Source organism: Copadichromis virginalis, linkage group LG16 (assembly GCF_057382275.1).
Source record: "Copadichromis virginalis isolate Kocher_CV1m ecotype Utaka linkage group LG16, C_Virginalis_male_GT1.1, whole genome shotgun sequence".
NCBI classification, from domain to species: domain Eukaryota; kingdom Metazoa; phylum Chordata; class Actinopteri; order Cichliformes; family Cichlidae; genus Copadichromis; species Copadichromis virginalis.
Genome location: NC_140633.1, coordinates 7,739,784 through 7,765,428, shown reverse-complemented (window position 1 = coordinate 7,765,428; position 25,645 = coordinate 7,739,784). Strand labels below are relative to the sequence as shown.

Below are 25,645 nucleotides of genomic sequence, written 5' to 3'. Positions count from 1 at the left end.
TTGATTTTAACAGTTAATTGATATTCTTTAAAGGGGAAATTAGTACCCCCTTTAAAGTAGGAAAGTAGATATTGAATCCTTCTAATGTGCCTTTATTTCTCCAGGGAATGACAAGCCTATGAAGGGCTTTCGTCAGGAAGACCTGGTAAACCAGGATCTGATCACAGAGCTGAGGAAAGAGTTTGGCATGACCTACGAGGAGTTCTACATGGTCCTCACAGACACTGACATGAGAGTCAAGGTAGAGACTTACTCTTTCTAAGCAATATAGGAGGATTATGTGAAGGCTGTGGCTCTATAGTGTAGTGGTTTGCACATTTGCCTAACAGTGAAAGATCCCTATTTAAGTACCAGGAGGAGGAAAAAAAATCCCTTGACAGCTGTGTCGGGAAGAGCATCAAATACGCCAAATTAAACACAAGTATACCTGTTGTAGTGACTTGTGAATAATTTAATTCAGGTTTAGGTAAATAGGGCCAGACCACAGTCACATCAAGGCATGTAAAATTGATAATAAAGGGGCAGCCAAAAGTAGCTAGTATGTGATGGGCAGCCCCATAACAGAATGGCCGTGCTGTGTAGATCAATTAACTTGTTGAATACTTAAATTAATGCGGTGTGAATTTGGAAAGCATGTAAGTCAAGCTGTTTTTTCACTCTAAAATGTAAAGATGTCCCCTAAATGAACCACACACACTCACGTCTTGATTCAATTCAATTTTCAATTCAATTCAATTTTATTTATATAGCGCCAAATCACAACAAAAGTCACCTCAAGGCGCTTCATAGATACAGAGAAAAGCCCAACAATCATATGACCCCCTATGAGCAAGCACTTTGGCAACAGTGGGAAGGAAAAACTCCCTTTTAACAGGAAGAAACCTCCGGCAGAACCAGGCTCAGGGAGGGGCGGCCTTCTGCCACGACCGGTTGGGGAGAAAGAAGGAAGACAGGATAAAAGACATGCTGTAGAAGAGAGACAGAGGTTAATAACAGATATGATTGAATGCAGAGAGGTCTATTAATACATAGTGAGTGAGAAAGGTGACTGGAAAGGAAAAACTCAATGCATCATGGGAATCCCCCGGCAGCCTACATCTATTGCAGCATAACTAAGGGAGGATTCAGGGTCACCTGGTCCAGCCCTAACTATATGCTTTAGCAAAAAGGAAAGTTTTAAGCCTAATCTTAAAAGTAGAGATAGTGTCTGTCTCCCGAATCCAAACTGGAAGCTGGTTCCACAGAAGAGGGGCCTGAAAACTGAAGGCTCTGCCTCCCATTCTACTTTTAAATACTCTAGGAACAACAAGTAGGCCTGCAGAGCGAGAGCGAAGTGCTCTAATAGGGTGATATGGTACTACAAGGTCATTAAGATAAGATGGGGCCTGATTATTTAAGACCTTGTATGTGAGGAGCAGGATTTTGAATTCAATTCTGGATTTAACAGGAAGCCAATGAAGGGAAGCCAAAACAGGAGAAATATGCTCTCTCTTTCTAGTCCCTGTCAGGACTCTTGCTGCAGCATTTTGGATTAGCTGAAGGCTTTTCAGTGAGTTTTTTGGACATCCTGATAATAATGAATTACAGTAGTCCAGCCTGGAAGTAATAAATGCATGAACTAGTTTTTCAGCGTCACTCTGAGACAGGATATTTCTAATTTTAGAGATGTTGCGCAAATGGAAGAACGCAGTCTTACATATTTGTTTAATATGTGCATTGAAGGACATATCCTGGTCAAAAATGACTCCAAGGTTCCTCACAGCGTTACTGGAGGCCAAGGTAATGCCATCCAGAGTAAGAATCTGGTTAGATACCATATTTCTAAGATTTTCAGGGCCGAGTACAATAACCTCAGTTTTATCTGAATTAAGAAGCAGAAAGTTAGCGGCCATCCAGGTCTTTATGTCTTTAAGACATTCCTGCAGTTTAACTAATTGGTGTGTGTTATCTGGCTTCATGGACAGATAGAGCTGGGTGTCATCAGCATAGCAGTGAAAATGAATGCTATGTCTTCTAATGATACTGCCTAAGGGAAGCATGTATAATGTAAACAGAATTGGTCCTAGCACTGAACCCTGTGGAACTCCATAATTAACCTCAGTGTGTGAAGAGGACTCTCCATTTACATGCACAAATTAATTAATTATCGGAAATAATTAATTACATAAATATTTACAACAAATGTAATTAATTAATTAATTATTGACACATTTAATTAATTAATGACACATTTAATTAATTATTGACACATTTAATTATTTATTTATTTATTTATTTCACATTTTAATTAATTATTGCCACATTTAAATAATTATTTAATTGTGTATTTAATTAATTCATTTTGGCACAGTTGACTCCTTCAGGTCTCACCATGAAATAATTTTATCTGTCAACCTCACCCATCAAACTCAGGAGGCGGGGTTAACACTGATCGAGTCAAAACCATTGCTTTGGCCTGGTGGCCATTGTTTTTAGCACACAACAACCGGCATGTGGAAACTAACAGAACTGAACTTTGAAAAACCCTGTTTGTGTGTCACCAAATACTGTTTTAATATTTTTTTTAGCGAGAATGTAGTGATTTAATCTTCATATGTCTGGTCGGTTTGTCAAGATACAGCCTCTTTGCAAAAGTGCTTCGATGATTTTGGAGATGTCTGCCCAGGATAGACCCGTTCGCCTCGCAAGCAATCAAGTTGTTATTACCACTGACAAAGCGCAGGCCCTGGTACACAGCTGTAATAACCCCCGCTGACACTGACTTCTTTTACTGAGGTTATATTTATCGGGGTTTTATTTCCTGATGTTCTTATGTGTCCTACGTGTTTCAGTCGCCAATTCTGAATTATAACTAACATTAAAAACATGTTTAAGGAGGAGAGAGAGCAAATAAATTCGATTAACAGCTGATCTTTGGGTTTTTGTTCAGTAATCAGCGTGACCTGCGTATAAACGTATAAAAGAGATAACGTTGGTGTTTCCGTCATGTAGTAACTGCTGGCTTTAACTGTACAAAGGTTGTTCGACACTATGAAACACATACAGACTTCATGATGTTTGGCTAATATTTTTATTGTGAATAGTAATCATGAGGGTAAACGGACCTGTACACCACGGAGCGAGGTCAGCATATCCACGATATCGTCAGCTCTATGAGTTAACAGTTTCCCAGCTGACTAGTCTAACTGACATGTACGAATATGTCACGGGTCATATCAATATGATTTTACAGAAGATCATCCTTATTACTGCCAACTATTCCAGAGACATGAAAATCTACAGCATAAAGAACAAAAAAATATAGCAGTCTAACGCAACACTGTAACAGAGATGAACCGTCAGTTTGTCGCAGATCAAAGTGGAATGAAAGTGATTGGTTGAACAGGTGTTCGTGATCTGTGTTTTCTGCATTTTCATCAGCGTACGAGACTCAGCAGCAGATTAGAATAACAGTTACACATTTAATAAATCACCAAATGAATACACGCAAGAAACGAGCAAACCTGTTCAATCCGAGAATTTGAGTTTGTGTTCCCTCAGCTGCAGACTCGCTGCTGTTTAAATGTTTGAGAGGAAGATTAGATATAAAGAAAACGTCAAACATAGACTCAGTCTGCGTTCACATTTGATATGAGGCCAGGACGGATAATGGCTGTGTCCTGTTTGAAGATCATATATGTAAAATTGTTGTCTGACCTCCGTCGATCCAGCCGCTCAGAGTCCGTGGTTACCATGGTTACTGCATAAGCACCTATAATGTAAACAGCTGACACAGCGGAAACCTACCGGGAGCATGGGTGTTTATGTTTTTCATTGCAAAAGAACTGTCTGTCTATGTTTCAGTGCCCTGGTCTGCCGCAGTTTCCACCAGCCCCACTCCAGTCTCAGCAGTTTAGTGACCTGACTGTTCCATTTTTAACTTTTGGTGTTTCTGCCTATCACAAGATTGATAACTTCAGTCAGCACTGTAGTGCATCATTCTCACATCAGAGGGACATTTGAATACTGTTTTATACAGCATATGACTGGAAGATGAATATCAAGCAGGCATAAGTGTGATGTTTATTGAACTGAGATCTCCTACTGTCATTTCTGTTGCTGGAGATGTCCACTCTAATTTAATTTAATTTAATTTAATTTAATTTAATTTAATTTAATTTAATTTAATTTAATTTAATTTAATTTAATTTAATTAGTTTGCTGCTTTGAATTATATGCAAACATGTCCATGTGGATTATATAAGTTGCTTGAGGAAGAGAAAATATGTTCATCAAAAGAAGACAGTTGAGGTACTCGGGGCATCTAACCAGGATTCCTCCTGGACTCCTAGGTAGGTGAGGTGTTTTTGGCCATGTCCTACTGGGAGGAGGTCTCAGCGGGCTTGGGGAATACTGTGTCCTCCAGGATGAGCTGGAAGGCATGGCTGGGTTGAAGGAAGTCTGTCAAATTGATAAGCAGAGGAAGTGGTGCAGCACCTGGTTCTGTTTGTAGAAGCTCAGATGTAGGGGCAGCCAATCAGATGAAAGCTGGCGTAAATAGAGGAGGGGTTGGGGTGGGGGCTCCAAAAGACTGTAGCATGCAAAACCACTACTTTGTACAATTTCTGTCGTCTACAGACAAAATCATCTTAACTTGTGATCTTGTAAGCTGCTGGTACTTGAGTTGTTTTATGCCTTTGAACAGAGCCTGGTGGGTATTTGGTCCTGCTTCTGGCATCAGTGCTAAGTTACACTAATCCAGCTGCTGGGTGTAATTTGTTATTAACTGGACTAGTTCATTTATCTATCTCTAGTATGCATTTGAAGAACTCATAATCTTCTGTGTTCTCCCTAGCTGCCCTGGGCTTATCCGTGGCCTTCATCTTAAAATTCAGAGACAACATGTTCCATGTGCTGACTGGCCAGTTCACTACTGTTCTGGTCACAGGCCTCTCCCTCTTCCTCTTTGACTTCCACCCTTCGCTGGACTTCTTCCTCCAGGCACCCACGGTCCTGCTGGCCATCTTTATCTACAATGCCAGCTGGCCCAAGGACCTGGAATATAGCCTGCAGCGGGAGAAACTACGGGTCATCAACGGGGAGGTGTTTGAGAGGTCAAGAGGGGTAGGAGACAAACCACAAATCCTCAGTAGTCACGCACACAAGCCCACACACTCCTTTTCCTCACACAACTTCGCTCACCTAACCCCGATGTATATCCACTTCCTCTACTCCCGCCCACATACCAAGTGCTCTGCAGGAAACTTGGCTCTTGTTTCTCTGTAATGTCATTTCTTGAGTGCAAGAGGAAACCTGATTCCCAGCTATGAAAATAGCATCCAGGCTCATGCTGGAGCCTTACTTCATAGAATTCCTTTAGTAGTCAAGTGTTTTTTGATGGAAGAAGCTATTTAACAATACAGTAGTCTGTGGGGATACTATCCTGGAATTCTTTTCATCCCCAGCGTCCTGTTCTGTATTGAAGAAACCCTGTAAATCAGGTGAAATGCCAGGTTTCAGGTGTTTGTTTCTTTGCTAGAGCACTAACAAAAATACCCTCTCCATTGGCAGCCGTGGCTTTAAAATGCACGGTACTTCCCCGGTGTTTTTCGGGGAGTAAATACTGCCCTCCACTTTCTGAAGACAGAAAAAAGATGTGCACAGTGCCTCAATGTCTGCAGATTTGTCCACTGGATTTGATCACTTGTTCATTCATTCTGATGCCTTGTCTCTTTTTTGTGTTGCAGGACAGTGAGGAGCTCGAGCTCCTGACAAAGGCAAATGCAGACAGTGTTTCTGATGAAGAGTCCTTGTAGTAATGATAGAGCTCACTCCCAAGTATCCAGAGGATACTCTGCATCTTTCCTGCTGCTGATATCGAACTGGACAATTGACTGGATGGAACATGGTCACAGATTGTCTGTGAAAGCATTTATTTGAACAGTGATAAGCAGGTAAACGGTGAAAGATACTGTTGATAGATTATATGATAGACTCCTAGAATTAAAAACAAAGTGTTTAATAACAGAATTAGCGAAATGTGTATATTTTGGAAACGTGCCTGTCTGTGGATGACTGCTGTCATTCATATGGGGGAAAGTACCAGCAACGCTGTTTGTTGGAAAATAAGTGATACTTTTGGATTCATTATGGATTCCTTTTATGGACAGTGTATTTCTTTACATGATTCCTGTTGTACATGCTGCTATTTGACTGCTTGCTGGTGCTGGACGTCTAAGGACCAGAAACTGCAGTTTCAGGATTGTTTTGATAATAGATTTGTTTGAAATTGTGGTGATTTTGAATCTTTATCCACACTATGATGAATTCAGTTTGTATTGTACTGTGGAAGAGGCAGTTTATTTTTTTATTTGTTTATTTTCTGAGCCAGAATAAGTGGCATTGACATAATTGCCACTAATGCCTGACTTTCTGTCAGCACCACAAACTCCCTGCCTCTCTTACTTGGGGCTTGAATATTTTCTTGTTGGCCCAGATGGAAAGGGATTTGTGTCATTGGTGGCATCCCTACATGAAAAACCTGGTAGGGGAACATGTGAGAGCCTGCCTGATTTGTGGACAACACAATCCGAAGCCCACCGTGAAACCAGAAATGGGTAAGTTTCCTTTGCCAGAAAGACCAGGCCAGGAAATTGTGATTGATTACACTGACATGATAACCGCTGTTCGAGGGTGTAGATATCTGTTGGTGTGTGTGGATGGACTGACTGGTTGGCCAGAGGCGTGGCTTACCCGCAGAGAGGATAGCAAAACAGTGATCAAATGTCTGGTGAATTATTATGTCCCTTGGCATGGATTCCCAGAGAAGGTAAGATCAGATAATGGCACTCACTTTAAAAATCGAGATCTCGCTGAGGTGGAATGTATGTTGGGGTTGCAACATAGATATGGTACAGTTTACCATCCACAGTCTCAGGGAAAAGTGGAGAGAATGAACCAAAATCTTAAAAACAAATTGGCAAAAATCTGTGCACAGACTAACATGAATTGGGTTGATGCTCTTCCCATAGCCTTAATGAGTGTAAGGTGCGCCGTTAATCAGCGCACTGGGTTCACTCCATATGAGCTGCTGACAGGAAGACAATTTCCAGGCCCTGCAGCAGGTGTAAGAGAATTAAGAGAGGAAGTAAAAGTGTCTGAACATGTGAAACAGTTTAAAGCACTAAAAGCTCTTGTCTCTAGTTTCACTACGCAGGTGGGAGATCCAACAGGAAAGGAGGTGACCACGCCAGAGGCGAAGTGGGTGTGGCTGAAGGTGTATAAGCGAAAGTGGGAGGAGCCCAGGTGGACAGGACCTTTCGAGGTGACCACTCGAACCTCTCACGCGGTCCAGCTGAAGGGCAAAGGCGACACCTGGTACCACTGGAGCCAGTGTGCAGCGGCGGAGGGGCCTAGGCGATCGGAGAGGCTCTTGGCGAAAAAGGGGGACACGGCTGTGACCCCAAAAAACACAGATCTTAGTATAGAAGGGGCAGAATAATACCCTGATCTGTGTAACGACCAAAGGGTAGTCCACCCCTGAGGTTGAAGAAAGAAGTCGAGAATCACCCGACGAGAAGATAGTATTAGCTACAGCAAAATTAAAATTTAAAAAGTGCCGTAGGCCTAAAGCTCTAGTTTAGAAGTTATTAGCAAGTATTAAAATGGGGGAGGAAAAGTCTAATGCAAAAATGAAGCTTCTGGAGAATTGGAAACTGATGGGAGTGTTAGCTATGATCACTATTGGTGTGCTAACTACTGTTTTTCTGTTGTGTGAGTTGCCCAGTTACAGAACTCATCCACCTCCTCTTCCTCTCGCGGACCCTGAGGCGACCAGCTCTGAACGTGATGTAGGTGAGAAACCAGATCCTTGTTTGGAGTATTATGGAGGCATAGAGGTGGATTACGTTAGAGGATCCACCACAGCCTTCACTTTTGATCTGTGTTCCGTGATAGACTGTGGAAAGGATCAGACCAGTTGGCGCGGGTACGAAGTGTGGACATGTCATGACATAAGATTCACAAATGCTTGTCTTATAGGTAAACCCACCGCCACGGGGTACACCCCGTGTGAGGAGTGGGACATGGTGACCGGTTACACCCTCCCAGGATGGGATACACGGGGCCGTTGGGAGGGGTTTGCAATCCAGCGTGATTTCAGTAACACACAAAATCCACTTACAATGTCTATTGGTGGGTGGCAGGTTACACCGCAGCGGTACCGGAAAGAAGATAAAGTGTTTTATTTAGTGTTAGGGGTAGATGTATTTGGGAAAGACCCGAGGGGCGTAATAAAGATAAACTTTAAAGATCCACCCTGTAAATTACCCAGCCACAACGCCACATTAAGCTGTAATTTATCTAGCAGCGACACCGCATCAACCAAAGCCCCACCTTCCGTGTCTAAGGTAACAAAAATGGACTACACAAAGTGGAAACCCCGACAGCTGATGTCTCGTGCCACAGGCTATGTGGACAGCAACCTGTGGTTGGACTGGCTGATTGAAACTACAAAAGAGCAAAAGGTGTCTGATTGTGTGGCATGCGCTACAGCACGCCCACGTTTATTTATTGAACCGGCACCTCTGTATCCAGAGGACCCCTGGGGTTTTGATTGCATGCTCCGACTTACTCGGAGAGCAGTAAATTCAGGAAAATGTGCTCCATTATCTGCTTTATTTCCCCCAATAGATAATAACACCATTCCCGGACCATTCACACCTAGGAAAGCTAATTATACTTGTTTCAATTTTACTGCAGATGATCCCGGAGAGCAGGAGTATGACGCTGGAGAGATCCCGGCTGATTGGTGTGAGGCCACATTTCCAGGAAGAGGAGAGGCAGCGCGTGCGGGCGCCACGGTCGTGGGTACTTGGGCTCGAGCCGGTTTGTACTATTATTGTGGAGGTGGGAGTCTGCATGTGCGAATACCAAATGAAGCGGTTGGTGTTTGTGCCATGGTCAGACTAGGAGCGCCTCTGCTGATAATAGGGGGTAAGGATAATTCTGAGAGGGTAGAGGGACATGCGCGACGACCACCTAGGCGCAGACGTCAAGGGTGGCCTAAAGGATCATCTTGGTCGTTTGATTTAACTGTTAATTCACCCACATATATAGATTCTATCGGTGTTCCGCGTGGCGTTCCAAATGAGTTTAAATTAGTAGATCAGATAGCAGCCGGTTTTGAAAACATTCCAGTACTTTCTGCCTTGTTTCCCGTCACCCCCAACAAAAACGTAGATAGAATTAACTATGTGCACTATAACGTTCTCCGACTGTCAAATTTGACCCGTGATGCAATTCAGGGCTTAGCAGAACAAGTAGGTCCAACCTCTCTGATGGCAGTGCAGAACCGGATGGCGCTGGATATGGTTCTGGCTGAAAAAGGAGGGGTTTGTGAAATGTTTGGACAAATGTGTTGTACTTTTATTCCCAATAATACAGCTCCGGATGGCTCTGTAACTCGAGCACTGGAGGGGCTACGGACTCTGGCCCATAATATGCATGAACATTCAGGTATCGACATACCGCTGGAGGAATGGATGACTTCTGTTTTTGGGCAATGGAAGGGATTTGTTATGTCAATCTTGGTCTCACTGTCTGTTTTCACTGCTGTCTTAACCACATGTGGTTGTTGTTTGATCCCATGCCTCAGAGCACTAGTAGTTCGTCTTATTGACAGGGCCGTAACCTCAGGGCCGGAGGGCCGGGGGGTAATGATGCCTCTGTTAAAGGATGATCCTGAGGAATGGAGAGACGTGGACCTTGTGACCCTGGAGTGCGTGTTGTAAGTGATCTCTTAAGATAAGAGATCAAAGAGGGAATGTTAAAGACTAGTAGTTAAACATATGCCATTTTATGACCAGTAGTCAAGGTAGTAAATTAGCTTAACAGCTGCAGGCCATATATTATCCTTTAGTTCTAATGGTGTGCTATGTATGTAGTTTAGTCTCTATTATACTCTTGAATAAAAGAAACATAATCATTTGTAGTTCATTAGACAAAATGTGCATTACTCTGTATCCTTGATCAGCTGTGAATGTCTGACACTGTTTTCTTGAGAATGTTTTACTGCTGAATCATGTGAAGAAGGCCATAAGAGGGAGACTAGGTGTCTGGGCAGAAGAGATAAAACCACATTCTTTACCCCCCTTCCACTTTCACACAGAAAGACAGGGAGGCAAGGTCAGGAGCCAGGCTCACTAAGAATTAGAAAAACATGTGAAGATGCAGCTTTTATGACAAAGAGGGGGGCTGGGATTAGCTATAAAAGTCTGTGAAAGTTGCCACCATTTTGAGACATGCTGTCGAACCTCTGCAGGCATCTCTCCCGTCCGGACGTTGTAATGCTCTTATTGTGAATTGTACCGAAATAAATGATTGTTGATTGAGCATATATACACCGAGTATTGTCCTTCCTTCAGCCCAAAGATTCAAAGAACTGCGTGTTTTCAACAAACCCCACAGTGCTCCATGTTTACTGAAGGCACACAGTCAGAAAGCTTACGCAGGAGCCAGCGCACACGCACTCTCACTGAAAAGGGACAATCCTTACAAGAAGCCAAGTTAAATGACTTGACAAACAATTTTGAGCGAGTTTACAAGAAGTGGAAATACCACATAAACTTATTTAAAAGAATGGTGAAGAGTAAAGACATTGAGTTAATACCTGAAGCTGTAAGTGTTATAGACACTAGTATGACTGAGATCTGTAACATTCATGATGAGATCAGAAAAATACAAAGTCCTGATATTGAAATCCGCAGAAGATGTGATGTGTGCATGGCTATCAGTGAAACTGCCAGAGCAAAGGCTCGGTGCCTTTTAGAAGAAGATGGTGATCCAAATAGTATACCCTGGCCTGATTCAGAGTCCGTGTATGACAGCAGTTCATCCAGTGCTTCTTCAAGGATCACATATAAGTCAAGGTCTATCTCTGGGATGTCAAAGCAATCATCTTTGATCACACTACAACAAAGACAAGAAGCTGCAGCTGAAGTAGCAGCTACAGAAGAAGTCATTAAAATAATGAAAACACAGCATCAGTGTGAGGAAGAAATCAGAGAACTCGAAGTTGAGGATGCAAGGAAAAGAGCTCAATTTCTAAATGAGAGCACCTCAATAAAGACAAGGTTAGATGAAAAGAGAAAGGAAGTGGAACTTTTGAGAGAATTGCAAAAGCGTAATGCAGCACAAGCAAGACTGAAGGTGTATGCTGAAAGTGTGTACAGTGAGGATGAAGACAAATCTCCTGTTCATTCTCAAGTAAGACAAGATAGTAACTTCCCGCAACCAAGCTTTCCAAATGTGAACTCAAAACCATTCATCCCATCTCAAGTTAGAGCTCCGCAAAAAACTGCCCCTCTCCAAGCCTCTGTCCCTCAAACAGCAATTCGTAGTGCAAATGAAACGCCCTCCACTGATCTTGTAAGGATGCTCGCTGAAGCTATCACTGCAAACAGAATCCCAATGCCAGAGCCTCCAGTCTTCACAGGTGATCCGCTGCAGTATAATGACTGGAAGTTGTCTTTTCAAACATTAGTCGACCGCAAGAATCTGCCAATTCAAGAAAAGCTATTCTTCCTGAGAAAGTATGTTGGAGGTTCAGCGAAGAAGGCTATTGAAGGACATTTTCTGGTTGGAACAGACACCGCTTATCATGCTGCCTGGGAGATACTCAACGACAGGTTTGGAGATCCCTTTGTGATAGGCAAATCATATCGTGACAAGATTCAGTCGTGGCCAAAAATTAACAACAAAGACACTAAAGATCTACGTGAGTTTGCAGATTTTCTAAGCAGTGTTGAGTCAGCCATACCTTATGTTCAAGGTTTACAAGTTTTGCATGACTGTGTGGAAAATCAGAGGATAGCTGCAAAGCTGCCTGATTGGCTAAGTGCACGGTGGAACAGAACGGTGACAGAGTTTCAAGATGAACACAGAATGTTCCCAGATTTTAGTCATTTTGTCAAATTCCTGAATAAAGAAGCAAGAATTGCATGTAATCCTATCACTTCTCTGCCTGCAATAAAGCCAACTGAACAAGACAAGCATGCATTCAAAGACAAACCCAAAAGAAACTACATGCTGAATGCTAAGTCACTTAGCAGGTGGGTAAAATATCTAAGAGTTGGCTTAAAGGAACTGATAGGGAGCTAAAACAGCTATCAAGCATGTGCAAAGTAATAGAAGAAAAACATGGAGTTAGAGCAGCTAGTACCCTTTAGGTCTTCCTCCAGAAAACCTCAGTATTTAAATAAATGCACAAATTTATGACAAGACATCAGCAATTGTATTAAATTGCATTACTTGCACAGAAGTAAAACAACTTGCCATTTATTTTACAAGAAAATGCATTCACACGTGAGGATTTTAATGGCACAAACAACAATCTTTAGACAATGTTATTTTACAGTTTAACAAGAAAATATTCAAGCCCCAAGTAAGAGAGGCAGGGAGTTTGTGGTGCTGACAGAAAGTCAGGCATTAGTGGCAATTATGTCAATGCCACTTATTCTGGCTCAGAAAATAAACAAATAAAAAAATAAACTGCCTCTTCCACAGTACAATACAAACTGAATTCATCATAGTGTGGATAAAGATTCAAAATCACCACAATTTCAAACAAATCTATTATCAAAACAATCCTGAAACTGCAGTTTCTGGTCCTTAGACGTCCAGCACCAGCAAGCAGTCAAATAGCAGCATGTACAACAGGAATCATGTAAAGAAATACACTGTCCATAAAAGGAATCCATAATGAATCCAAAAGTATCACTTATTTTCCAACAAACAGCGTTGCTGGTACTTTCCCCCATATGAATGACAGCAGTCATCCACAGACAGGCACGTTTCCAAAATATACACATTTCGCTAATTCTGTTATTAAACACTTTGTTTTTAATTCTAGGAGTCTATCATATAATCTATCAACAGTATCTTTCACCGTTTACCTGCTTATCACTGTTCAAATAAATGCTTTCACAGACAATCTGTGACCATGTTCCATCCAGTCAATTGTCCAGTTCGATATCAGCAGCAGGAAAGATGCAGAGTATCCTCTGGATACTTGGGAGTGAGCTCTATCATTACTACAAGGACTCTTCATCAGAAACACTGTCTGCATTTGCCTTTGTCAGGAGCTCGAGCTCCTCACTGTCCTGCAACACAAAAAAGAGACAAGGCATCAGAATGAATGAACAAGTGATCAAATCCAGTGGACAAATCTGCAGACATTGAGGCACTGTGCACATCTTTTTTCTGTCTTCAGAAAGTGGAGGGCAGTATTTACTCCCCGAAAAACACCGGGGAAGTACCGTGCATTTTAAAGCCACGGCTGCCAATGGAGAGGGTATTTTTGTTAGTGCTCTAGCAAAGAAACAAACACCTGAAACCTGGCATTTCACCTGATTTACAGGGTTTCTTCAATACAGAACAGGACGCTGGGGATGAAAAGAATTCCAGGATAGTATCCCCACAGACTACTGTATTGTTAAATAGCTTCTTCCATCAAAAAACACTTGACTACTAAAGGAATTCTATGAAGTAAGGCTCCAGCATGAGCCTGGATGCTATTTTCATAGCTGGGAATCAGGTTTCCTCTTGCACTCAAGAAATGACATTACAGAGAAACAAGAGCCAAGTTTCCTGCAGAGCACTTGGTATGTGGGCGGGAGTAGAGGAAGTGGATATACATCGGGGTTAGGTGAGCGAAGTTGTGTGAGGAAAAGGAGTGTGTGGGCTTGTGTGCGTGACTACTGAGGATTTGTGGTTTGTCTCCTACCCCTCTTGACCTCTCAAACACCTCCCCGTTGATGACCCGTAGTTTCTCCCGCTGCAGGCTATATTCCAGGTCCTTGGGCCAGCTGGCATTGTAGATAAAGATGGCCAGCAGGACCGTGGGTGCCTGGAGGAAGAAGTCCAGCGAAGGGTGGAAGTCAAAGAGGAAGAGGGAGAGGCCTGTGACCAGAACAGTAGTGAACTGGCCAGTCAGCACATGGAACATGTTGTCTCTGAATTTTAAGATGAAGGCCACGGATAAGCCCAGGGCAGCTAGGGAGAACACAGAAGATTATGAGTTCTTCAAATGCATACTAGAGATAGATAAATGAACTAGTCCAGTTAATAACAAATTACACCCAGCAGCTGGATTAGTGTAACTTAGCACTGATGCCAGAAGCAGGACCAAATACCCACCAGGCTCTGTTCAAAGGCATAAAACAACTCAAGTACCAGCAGCTTACAAGATCACAAGTTAAGATGATTTTGTCTGTAGACGACAGAAATTGTACAAAGTAGTGGTTTTGCATGCTACAGTCTTTTGGAGCCCCCACCCCAACCCCTCCTCTATTTACGCCAGCTTTCATCTGATTGGCTGCCCCTACATCTGAGCTTCTACAAACAGAACCAGGTGCTGCACCACTTCCTCTGCTTATCAATTTGACAGACTTCCTTCAACCCAGCCATGCCTTCCAGCTCATCCTGGAGGACACAGTATTCCCCAAGCCCGCTGAGACCTCCTCCCAGTAGGACATGGCCAAAAACACCTCACCTACCTAGGAGTCCAGGAGGAATCCTGGTTAGATGCCCCGAGTACCTCAACTGTCTTCTTTTGATGAACATATTTTCTCTTCCTCAAGCAACTTATATAATCCACATGGACATGTTTGCATATAATTCAAAGCAGCAAACTAATTAAATTAAATTAAATTAAATTAAATTAAATTAGAGTGGACATCTCCAGCAACAGAAATGACAGTAGGAGATCTCAGTTCAATAAACATCACACTTATGCCTGCTTGATATTCATCTTCCAGTCATATGCTGTATAAAACAGTATTCAAATGTCCCTCTGATGTGAGAATGATGCACTACAGTGCTGACTGAAGTTATCAATCTTGTGATAGGCAGAAACACCAAAAGTTAAAAATGGAACAGTCAGGTCACTAAACTGCTGAGACTGGAGTGGGGCTGGTGGAAACTGCGGCAGACCAGGGCACTGAAACATAGACAGACAGTTCTTTTGCAATGAAAAACATAAACACCCATGCTCCCGGTAGGTTTCCGCTGTGTCAGCTGTTTACATTATAGGTGCTTATGCAGTAACCATGGTAACCACGGACTCTGAGCGGCTGGATCGACGGAGGTCAGACAACAATTTTACATATATGATCTTCAAACAGGACACAGCCATTATCCGTCCTGGCCTCATATCAAATGTGAACGCAGACTGAGTCTATGTTTGACGTTTGCTTTATATCTAATCTTCCTCTCAAACATTTAAACAGCAGCGAGTCTGCAGCTGAGGGAACACAAACTCAAATTCTCGGATTGAACAGGTTTGCTCGTTTCTTGCGTGTATTCATTTGGTGATTTATTAAATGTGTAACTGTTATTCTAATCTGCTGCTGAGTCTCGTACGCTGATGAAAATGCAGAAAACTTAAAATAATAGAAAACAATAGAAAGAAAAATATTCTTGTAACAGTGCACATTTAGTGCATTTAGTACAATTGGCTTCAGTTGAGGTATTATTTCAGCTTTTCTAATGCTAATCAGCTGCTCCCGTTTGTAAACCCGCTTGTTCCCATGATTACGCATCTTAACTCATCATCATTATTAAAATATGTATTACTTTTATGTATTAGTGATCTATTTGTTGTAATCATCTATCCTTGCAGTTGTTTATTACACAAAATAAGTTATATTATCACTTCTGGCCACATAGCACTGATATTCACTGCACATGCCCATATTAACTTTTTCCAGCCAGGTGTTTTCCTTTTCCCATTCTTCCCTTTCTCTGAGGGGAACAAACATTGCTGCTCTAATGCTGGGCTTACACTGTGCAGTTTTAGGCCCATTTTGAGCCGTTTTTTAAGTGATCGAACCGATTTTGGCCTTCATCGTGCATCGTGTAGTATACGTGGGGTAACGAGAAGTGATTAACACCTCACGACCAGCTCCCGACCATCAATCGCTCGTGAGGGTGTCACCGTAGCTATTCACACTGCTCACGCGCAAACACGTAAACGTCGGTGAAAAAAATGGAGCAGCACGGCTGTGCAGCGTGTGATCTGGACACAAGCGATGGAGGCACAACTTGTAGAACTTTGGAAACCTCATCCGAGCCTTTTTGATGTGGCATCACAAAATTATCATGACCACAACAACCGTGAAAATAGTTGGATTTACATTGCTGCTCAATCACAGCTGCCTGATCATGTTTTTCATTAGCAATTTAGCAAAGTTGATGGTGGTGGTGTGTCTGTGTGAGTGAAAGACAGAGAGGGAGAGCGAGCGACAGATTTTCTGTTATAACCTTCATGTTATGGAGGCACAGTGTGAGCACTCAGGTCGCATCAGAGCATCGGGCGGTATAGTGTGAGACTCTGCATCGTGACCTACCAACTTCTAACCCCTGCGAGTCAATCGTGCAGTTTGAGCAGGAGCTGAATAACGTGACTGAAGAAATCGCACAGTGTCTGCCCAGCTTTAGGTGTACTGTCGTCCGAGACTTGCACCGCAGTGTCGGCGTTTGTTTCCCTGTTGGCCATGCTTCTTGTTGTGGTCATCTGTTGTCTTCCGGTATTTTCTCCGTAAGCGACCTTTCCTCGACCAATGAGATAAGCGGTAATCTGAATTGTCATACTCGAATTGTCATAAGTGTGCTGTCAGCTCATTGGTCACAAAGCAGGAGAGGGGCTGGGAATTATGTTTTCAAACAAAGCGTTAATTCCATTAAAAGTTATAGACTACTTTTGATTATCACTGTATTACGGGACAAAGTGCGTCCCTTATTAGCTCAATACGGGACGTGTGCTTTTGTTTCTAAATACGGGACGATTCCGTTTTTTAAGGGACGGTTGGCAACCCTAGCTACTATCCAGGATAGATGCCTTCGTTTGGTAATATCCGATACACAAGCTGCCTCATGTTGCTTCCAGGTTGGGAAAGAATGAAAAGATAAACCACTTTCAAGCTTATTCTCTTGCCGGTCGTGCGATCGAACATTGCAGCCGACCACACAGCAAATAGGAACCATGGCTGTTGTGTGTGCCTTCGCTCCGCTCTTGTGGGGGGGGGGGGGGGGGGGGCTTTTTTCGCTTGCGCTTTATTTTGACCACGAAAATGGCGCATCAGGCCAAAATCCTTTCCACGCCCACCCCGTTACATCACGCTCCAAAGCCCTATGGTAACTAATGTTATAAAAATGCTCCGCCTCTAATGAGCATTTGAGCAGCCAATCAGAATCATCTATGTCATGTGATCATGAGTACGGCAGCGGATATTTCTGGTGAGAGTTTCGAAGCACCATGGATGACGAATTTGAAGGTACCAGCTCTCAGGTATGAAGCTAACCTTCAAAAGTTACATGAATACAAACAGGTACCTTGTCGGGTTTTTTTTCGTTTGTTTGTTTTTGTGTTTTTGGTTGTTGTTTCTTTTGCTTTTTTTTGTTGTTTTTTAACCCTGTCCTGTCTGGCAGGTATTGCAATCAGACTTGTGATCTGAATGCATAGTCATTGTGTTCTTAGTGAATTTGAATTAACACAATAACCTCTGCGGTTGACAGACGTGCCCGAAATCACATGACCAATTTAAGGCGTCAGAACAAAAAGATGGAGCGACCCAGGCTTATGGCGTTATTTTTGTGCCAGTTTTCTGAGCGCACGAAAAAAAGGTTTGCAAGTGCAAATGTTGCATTTTGAGGGGAAATTTATTTTGAATGAAGAAAAGCTGAATTTGAGTGAACAAAATTCATTCATGCGTGCAAAAAATGTATTTCAGTGTTTGCTATTATCCATACACACAACAGCAGCCCCTCTCCCTCGGTTTTTCCATTTGCGCTCGCTCGCAATGTGTTGCTGGCGCTCTCAACATTTCTGCCTGTGCGCGCTCAACTCTTTCTCTACACCGTTATATTTGTGCCACAAAAACAGCCAATCACAGACTTGGATGCAAAAAAATCTGATTGGCTGTTCTGGTCTCCAATCAGCTCGAAGTGACGAAATGCAATATCCCAGAATCCATTTCAGTTAAAACTCAAACGAGGCAGTGGCGGAGGACCACAGAGTGGCAGAGTTTGAAATATTACTCTTTCTGGGTCACAAAATAAACTTTTAAGATATTTTCATGCGAGAATTGTGCTGTGTAAACTTCAAATATCTGCTTGATTCATCAAGACATCACATATTTCCATAAGTGCTCTAAAGTTTTTTAAGAAGATAGAGAAAGAGTTGAGCGCCCCCCCCCCTCTTTCTTAAATAGATAACTATCATATCTGACATCATATCTCACAGTACAATAATATTGAATGGGTTGCATTGTTGTACCTTGTCATGTTTCTCAGGTCTTTGTCTGAATTTCTTATGAACATTACTTGTCATGTTCTTATGTTGTTGCTAAGGATTGTCTTATTGCACTGGAGTCACACTGGGTTAAATTTTTACACTTGGGTTTTAAGGGGTATTTATTATTTTCTTCATTATTGTATTTATGGGTTGTATGGAAGCCCCAAACACAATTTCATTGTTCCTGACAATGACAATAAATACTTAAATCTAAAAAAAAAAATAAAAAAAAATCTAATCCTCATACTCAATACTCAAAGCTTCATAGAACTGAAACAAACATTTATTTTTAGGTCCATTCTGCTGCTGATACATACTTTAGGTTTCTGAATATTAAACTTGTTGCTGCCTTTCACAGTGTTTAACTTGAAGACCCTGAGTACTTTCTCCCACAAATTATTATAAAATTATTTTAACATTACCTAATAAGACTGATTCAGGACAGACGGTTAGTTATTGTAAACTTTTCTAGCAGTCAACCACAAACAGGGAACAGGCTGTCTATTCTCTCCATCTGTCAGCTGCTGCTGGCTCTTCCTCCTCCTCCTCTACAAGTGTAACTTATAAATACATGTTCAGACTTTTATTACACAATCAGAGAGAGAGAGTGCAGGACAGACAGACAGGTGACAGTCTCAGGTGTATACACTGCTACAAAACAGCACCAGAGAAGGAGGATTTAGTGTTTGTGTTATTACGAGTGCTAAACAAGAAGAGTTCCCAGATGGTACAGTGGACACATGTGTGACTCCTGTGATTAAAGCATCTTTCTTTCAGCTTAACGAGTGAACCGTCAGCTCGTTCAAACACACGTTAAAGTCCGTTTGGCTCGACACCACCGAACAGAGGCAGCAATATAACATAGCTAACATTAACAGTGCAGTGAATCCTGCTTGTGCCGTGATATTCAGGACTGCAAACCGAGCAGCATCACTGACTTTCAGCTTGTTGTGTTTGTGGATATACGACTGATTTTAATTATCTATCAAATCATCACATTCTCTGTAAGATTAAGGTCAACTATATATATATTTAGAAGTAGAAGCTTTAAAACCAAGTTAACGCTGAAAGTACAAACATCACTAATGTCACACAACTTTGCCGACATGCGGCCAACACTAATGTTTCAATGTTCTTCATTATAAAACATTCGCACATAAATAAGTGACATAATATTCAGTACTTACTTTTGACAGTTTACTCTTCAGCTGCTGCCTTCTGCCGTATTATGCGGCAAAATTATCCACACCCATGGCCGCGCTATGAATTGCGGGATATATGGGACCACGAAGCGTGCACCGGACCACGCTTGATATTTGGGGAAATCGACGGCGCATTTGGAGTACACTTCGAGTTGGGACAGTCGTCACGTGGCGGTGACGTAATCACACTCAAAATGCGTACTTCAAGCGTGCGGTCTCTGAATTGGGACACAGCCCCAGTCTCCATTTCAACTTGTGTTGAAAGTGCGGACTTCAAATGATATTCTCTTAATTGTGTTAATAGGTCACGTAAAACCAGAGTTATGATTCGAAACAGTACAAACGGTGTTTTCTGAGGACAGCGCTACCAAACACTCTCCGTTGGCGACCAAAATTTTAAAAACAAAATTAAAAAAAAAAAAAAGGATGCATGTCTGCCATTACCTGCCAAAACCGGAAGTAACATAATATTTCGTGGGAAACGTAGTTTTTCCCCTCAGGGCCTTGATGAACCTATACTGGTGGTTTTAAGTTATGTCTGACATATGTCTGTGCAGTTTCTGGGATGCTTAGACCTCAAAATGCACTGTTGGAAATTATTTTATTTTCTATGTTTTGTTTTGTTACGTTTCTTAAAACAGATGGTGATCTTTTCTAAAAGCGATAGGACAGGTGTGGAGGAGAGTGAAGCAAGAGAATGGGTTCCTAAGGTGGGCAAGAAAAATCCAGCAAAGTTTCTTCTCCTGTAGTTAATGATGTAAATATGTTGTTTCCACACATCCATGGAAAATGAGCAAAATATATATTTTTCTGCTCTAATAACAGTCTGTGAGCTCATCTGAAGATGATGGGACAGATGACTGGAAACCCACACAGGATGAATCTGAAGGCTATTCAGAAGAGGAGGAAGAACAAGAACGTAAAAGGATTCCTAAGGTAGCCATGAAAAACAAAACTGGGTGTCCTATGCCACAAAGAGATGTGAAATTCATCCTCAGTTTCACTGCTTCCACAATCTATCCATCAAAAATGAGCCAAACATATTGTTGTCTTCTCTTAAAACAGATGGTGGCAGCATCTGAAGAGGATGGGACAGATGACAGCAGACCCACACAGGATGAATCTAAAGATGATTCAAAGGATGAAGCAGAACATTTGGGACAAATGATTCACAAAGTGGCCATGGAAAAGGTAAAATTTGTTCTCAGTTTCAATGCATTCAACAAAATATGTCTTTGTATTCTTCTGCGTCAGATGGTCAGCTCATATGAAATATGCAAGGAGTAAAGGTATTGAAGGTACATGAGTTTAAATACCTGGAGTCAAGCATCCAAAGCAACAAGCAGTGCAAAAGGCCAGGCAGGGGATGGCAGGGCTCAAGATGCTAAGATTTTGTTTGGGAGTGACCAGAATGGAGAAGATTAGAAATGAGTGCATCAGAGAGACAGCTCATGTTGAGCGGTTTGGAGACAAAGTTAGAGAGGCAAAGCTGACATGATTTGGACATATGTAGAAGAGGCATAGTGAATATATTGTTCCATATGGAGCTGCCAGGCAGGAGGGAAAGAGCAAGCCCTTAGAGGGAGTTCAAGGATATAGTGATGGAGGATATAGATAGGGTTGGTATGAACGAGGAGGCGGCTATGGATAGAATAAGATGGAGGCAGATGATCCACTGTAGTGACCCCTAAAGGGAGGAGCCAGAAGAAGGAGAAGAACTTAGCTCATTTGAAGAGGATGGAACAGATGATGGGAAACCTCCACCAGATAAATTCAAAGACAATTGAGAAAAGATGAGTTTAAGGAAGAGGTGAGTTAGCTCCAGTCCATTTTAGTGAGGTCATGAGGAGGAGTAGTAGTGGGTTTCGTACACAAGATTAATTCAAAGACAGTATATATATGTTCAAAGAAATATAAAGGTCAAATCAAAAGTAGTCAGAATTACTAACAGTACTGCAGATAATTTATTTTCATTGGCATTTGTAAATATTAAGTAAGAGTAAGACAAAAAATAAAACTTTTTTAGTAGTTGTATGCGTCTTCTTTTTGTGTACAGGGGGCGTTCGTGAGCAGTGAGTTGCCACAGAGGACAGAGGAACGGCAACAGGTTGCTGTCGCCTCAAAGACTCAAAGGCATCACTATGTCAGAAATGGACACAAGTGTCCCATATGTGGACATGTATATACTGATATTGTTCAGCACCTAAGAGTCACAGAGCAGGTTGTAAATAAAACTGAGCTGACTCTTTTGAGCCAATTTTCTCATCGGCAGTAAGTGTCTTAATAAATTCTGAAAGATAAATTTATATTTACTGTCCCTACACATTTGTTCTAAGCACTGCATTTATTTGATACAGTGGTTTTTAACCTGGGTTCGATCGAACCCTAGGGGTTCGGTGAGTCGGTCTCAGGGGTTCGGCGGAGCCTCCGCCATGACATGCATGGCTCATTTTGTGCACCAGTAAAAAAATCACATTTTATTTTTCACTAAAGAGGGGTTCAGTGAATGCGCATATGAAGCTGGTGGGGTTCGGTACCTCCAACAAGGTTAAGAACCACTGATTTGATACAATTATCTTACACATCCAATTTCTATTTCCTCCTACTCAGAATTTTTTTTACTATTTTTACAGCTTTTCTACAAATCTGGACTGTCCAGTCCGCTTATGTCAGTCAAAACATCTTAATCGGCTTGACAAGCACCTGGAAAAGGTCCACAAATTACAGGTATGTTATTGACTTTGTGGTGTTTCTGTGTGGTTTTTGTGTGTTGGTGAGGCAGCCTTGATCTCTGGAATCAGATGTTTATGTTAAAGGGACTTACATTTAGCACCTTGCATTTTACATATTTGTTACTCTGGTGAAATGAAAGTCTTCCAGTTTCTATAGAAGAATACGGTGGTTCTTTCTTTGTCCGTATGCTGCATTTATATAATGTTCCTCGAGCTCTAGAAAGCATGTTGTGTGCATAGATAAAAACATGAAGGATGCCCAAATAAGTAAAATACTGACAGTTTTGATATATGGTTACTAGGGGTGCAATGATACACAAAATTCACGGTTCGGTTCGATACTTTGGTGTCACGGTTCGATATTTTTTCGATACAAAAAAAATGTTCATGCCTTTTTAATTTGTCATTTATTAAAATTATAAAGTTTTACAGTTTTTAGATTTTATGTTGCTGAAACAAAAAAGTAATAAAAAAAAACATATCTCAGGGCTCGCAAAATTTCAAAATCCCTGGTAGCCCTTTGGGCAGGGACTCTTCAGTTTTTGGTAGCCCAAAAGAAAATTTAAGTAGCCTGAATAAAAAAGAGAGCAATTTTTGATTTATGTTTTGTTTCCTGTTTTGTTTCCTTTACAATATTATACATTAAAGTATAATATTGTATAATTATATAATATTAACTTCTTTTCTTGTGCGTGTTTTTTATTTTGACAGCGAATGCGCACCTGCGGACCACTTATGTGCAGCCCTGGTTATTTAGCTCATCATATTGCAGCCACAGAAATTCTTTTGTCCATGAAACCATAAAGCTGCACTTTCTTTTTGCCTTATAGTCTGATTTGTCATAACTTTTCCGTTTTGTGGTAAGCTTTTCTTTGGCTGTCACTTCTTCACCCTGACCTGTCTTATTTGGCTCAGCAGAACTAAACAATACAATATGCTTCTTCTGGGCTATATTCTCAGCAGCATATTAAACATATTAGGTCCCCATAAGGAGAATCATGTGCTAACGGCTGTCTAAATGACTCGGGTAAAGTTTGTAGCATGCATGCTTGCTGTTTTTGTCTGCTTCCACTTGTCTTTTGCGCTAGGATGATGTTGGAGTAAATGTGCAGTCATATTCGTTGTGTTCCCACTAGTGCTGTCAGCGTTAATCTTGTTGAAATGACCTTAACGCCACAACACGGCAAATCTCCGTTAACGAGCTACCGCGGATCGCCCCGTGCCTGGGGCTGGACAGCCAACACGTTAACGAGCTAACTGCGCTAACACACTAGTTCCCACCCCATGTAATTGAGCATTGTGTGGCACATCCAACATACTGTTTTACTTTAGTCCATGACGCGCTTACCTTTAGGGTCATACTTCACATGAAGACCAAAATAGTTCCAAACACCAGATCTGAATGAGGGTGGGGGAGGTTCAATTTGCCATGGTGCAAGGAGAGCTTAACTTCTATCTGGCTAGCTTGCCCTGCGCTCAGTGAATCTGCATTCGACTACTCTGCCTAGGCTGCATTGTCGAGCGCAGATCCACTGAGCGCTTAACACAGACAGCATCGTCAGAAGGAAAGTTGATAAAATAAATTAAAAATTTTATATTGTTCGATACATATGCGTACCGAACCGAAAGCACTGTATCGAACGGTTCAATATCGATATGAGTATCGTTGCACCCCTAATGGTTACACAGAAAACTGTTTCAATTTAACCCTAATCACATCTAATACTAACTTTTTCAGAAACCTATGATTAAACTTTACATGCAAAAGGCCAAGGACAGACACGTTGCTAAAGAACTGGCACTTCTGAGGGCATCAAATCCCACACCACAAATGGTCTCACACATGGATGAAGTGGATGATGCTGTAATTGAGGAGGGCATCTTTAGGGCACTGGAGGAAGGGTCAAAGGTTGCTTCTGCTATAGCCTCTTCCAGCGAGGCTCCCAGTGACCATGCTACACTGATCCACCTGCCTGCTCCTCCCTCTGACAGCGAGGCTCACAGTGACCATGATACACTGATCCACCGGCCTGCTCCTCCCTCTGACAGCAAGGCTCACAGTGACCATGATACACTGATCCACCTGCCTGCTCCTCCCTCTGACAGCGAGGCTCCCAGTGACCATGATACACTGATCCACCGGCCTGCTCCTCCCTCTGACAGCAAGGCTCACAGTGACCATGATACACTGATCCACCTGCCTGCTCCTCCCTCTGACAGCGAGGCTCACAGTGACCATGATACACTGAACCATCGGCCTGCTCCTCCCTCTGACAGCAAGGCTCACAGTGACCATGATACACTGATCCACCGGCCTGCTCCTCCCTCTGACAGCAAGGCTCACAGTGACCATGATACACTGATCCACCTGCCTGCTCCTCCCTCTGACAGCAAGGCTCACAGTGACCATGATACACTGAACCATCGGCCTGCTCCTCCCTCTGACAGCGAGGCTCTGGGTGACTCTACCAGACCAAACCTACAGCCTCCTCTCTCTGCCAGTGACACTCTCAGTGACCACACCATCCCAATTATGCAGCCTCCTTCTATCTCCAGCAGCAAGGTTACTTGTCATTCAACAGTGGTATCCCCTGATGTGTTAATCCCAAGCAGTGCACCTTACTATGCAGCAAAGCAAAGGAGGGGACGTCCTCTCCCGAGGACACCTGCTCCTGGTTGCAAACACTGTCAGATACTGTTCACTGAGCTACAGGTGGTGAAGCAGTTGCTAGAGTGTGAACTTGAAAGGAATCATGAGCTCAAGCAGATACACTCTTCAACCAAGCGTGCAAATGTGAGTATTGTTTATCTTGTATGATTGTACACCTCATTGTGAAACATTCTTTCATTTGCTTTTGATAAACAAATCTGCTTAATGATCCTTTTTATTTCAGGTTAAATATAGCAGACGTAAACGGTTTTCACCCAGCAAAGCCCCTCACTACGGTAAATAATATATCTTATCAAACTTACTACTGTAAAATTTCAAGTTTCATGTTTTATTGTCATGTACAGATAAACATTGTAGCCACAGCTTTACATGAACATATAGAAGTGAGCAGTTATATTAAAGAAGAAAATGTATTTATTAATAATAATAATAAATAACAAAATACTAAAGTATTAATATTAAGAGAATTTGTTTGGAATTTACAGTTGTGCAAAAACTTGTGCAGTAAGGATTTAAATTGGTTTATAGTGACAGTTTGTAGAGTCCAGTAGTTGTAGTGAGTGTGTAATGGTGTGTGCCGAATGTCTGCAGTTCAGAAGTCTGATAGCTTGTGGGTAGAAACTATCCCTGAATGTTCCTGAACCACCTGCCGGTCTGTGGCTGGGGTGGCTGTGATCAGAGAGGATCTGCTGCATCTTCCTCCTGCATG

General features: G+C 42.1%; 2 protein-coding genes across 3 annotated transcripts; one reads left to right on the top strand and one right to left on the bottom strand.

Annotated features, from left to right (window-relative positions):
• Positions 1 to 201: 201 nt before the first annotated feature.
• On the top strand, positions 202 to 10,375 carry LOC146690174 (UDP-sugar transporter protein SLC35A5-like). Of its 2 annotated transcripts, XM_085435057.1 has the most exons (4): positions 202 to 241; positions 4,835 to 5,103; positions 5,727 to 5,933; positions 6,476 to 10,375. In XM_085435057.1, exons 2-3 carry the CDS (start codon positions 4,882 to 4,884, stop codon positions 5,793 to 5,795), a joined length of 291 nt encoding a protein of 96 aa, XP_085291183.1. In that variant the 5' UTR covers positions 202 to 241; positions 4,835 to 4,881; the 3' UTR covers positions 5,796 to 5,933; positions 6,476 to 10,375. The 2 variants fall into 2 exon arrangements, with proteins under 2 accessions (XP_085291183.1, XP_085291182.1); XM_085435056.1 differs by lacking the exon at positions 202 to 241 and having other exon boundaries at positions 4,538 to 5,103.
• Positions 10,376 to 12,269: 1,894 nt separating this feature from the next.
• Positions 12,270 to 14,328, bottom strand: LOC146690173 (UDP-sugar transporter protein SLC35A5-like). The gene is made up of 2 exons (XM_085435060.1): positions 13,763 to 14,328; positions 12,270 to 13,139 (listed from the first exon to the last, which is right to left on the bottom strand). Exons 1-2 carry the CDS (start codon positions 13,982 to 13,984, stop codon positions 13,071 to 13,073), a joined length of 291 nt encoding a protein of 96 aa, XP_085291186.1. The 5' UTR covers positions 13,985 to 14,328; the 3' UTR covers positions 12,270 to 13,070.
• Positions 14,329 to 25,645: the final 11,317 nt, after the last annotated feature.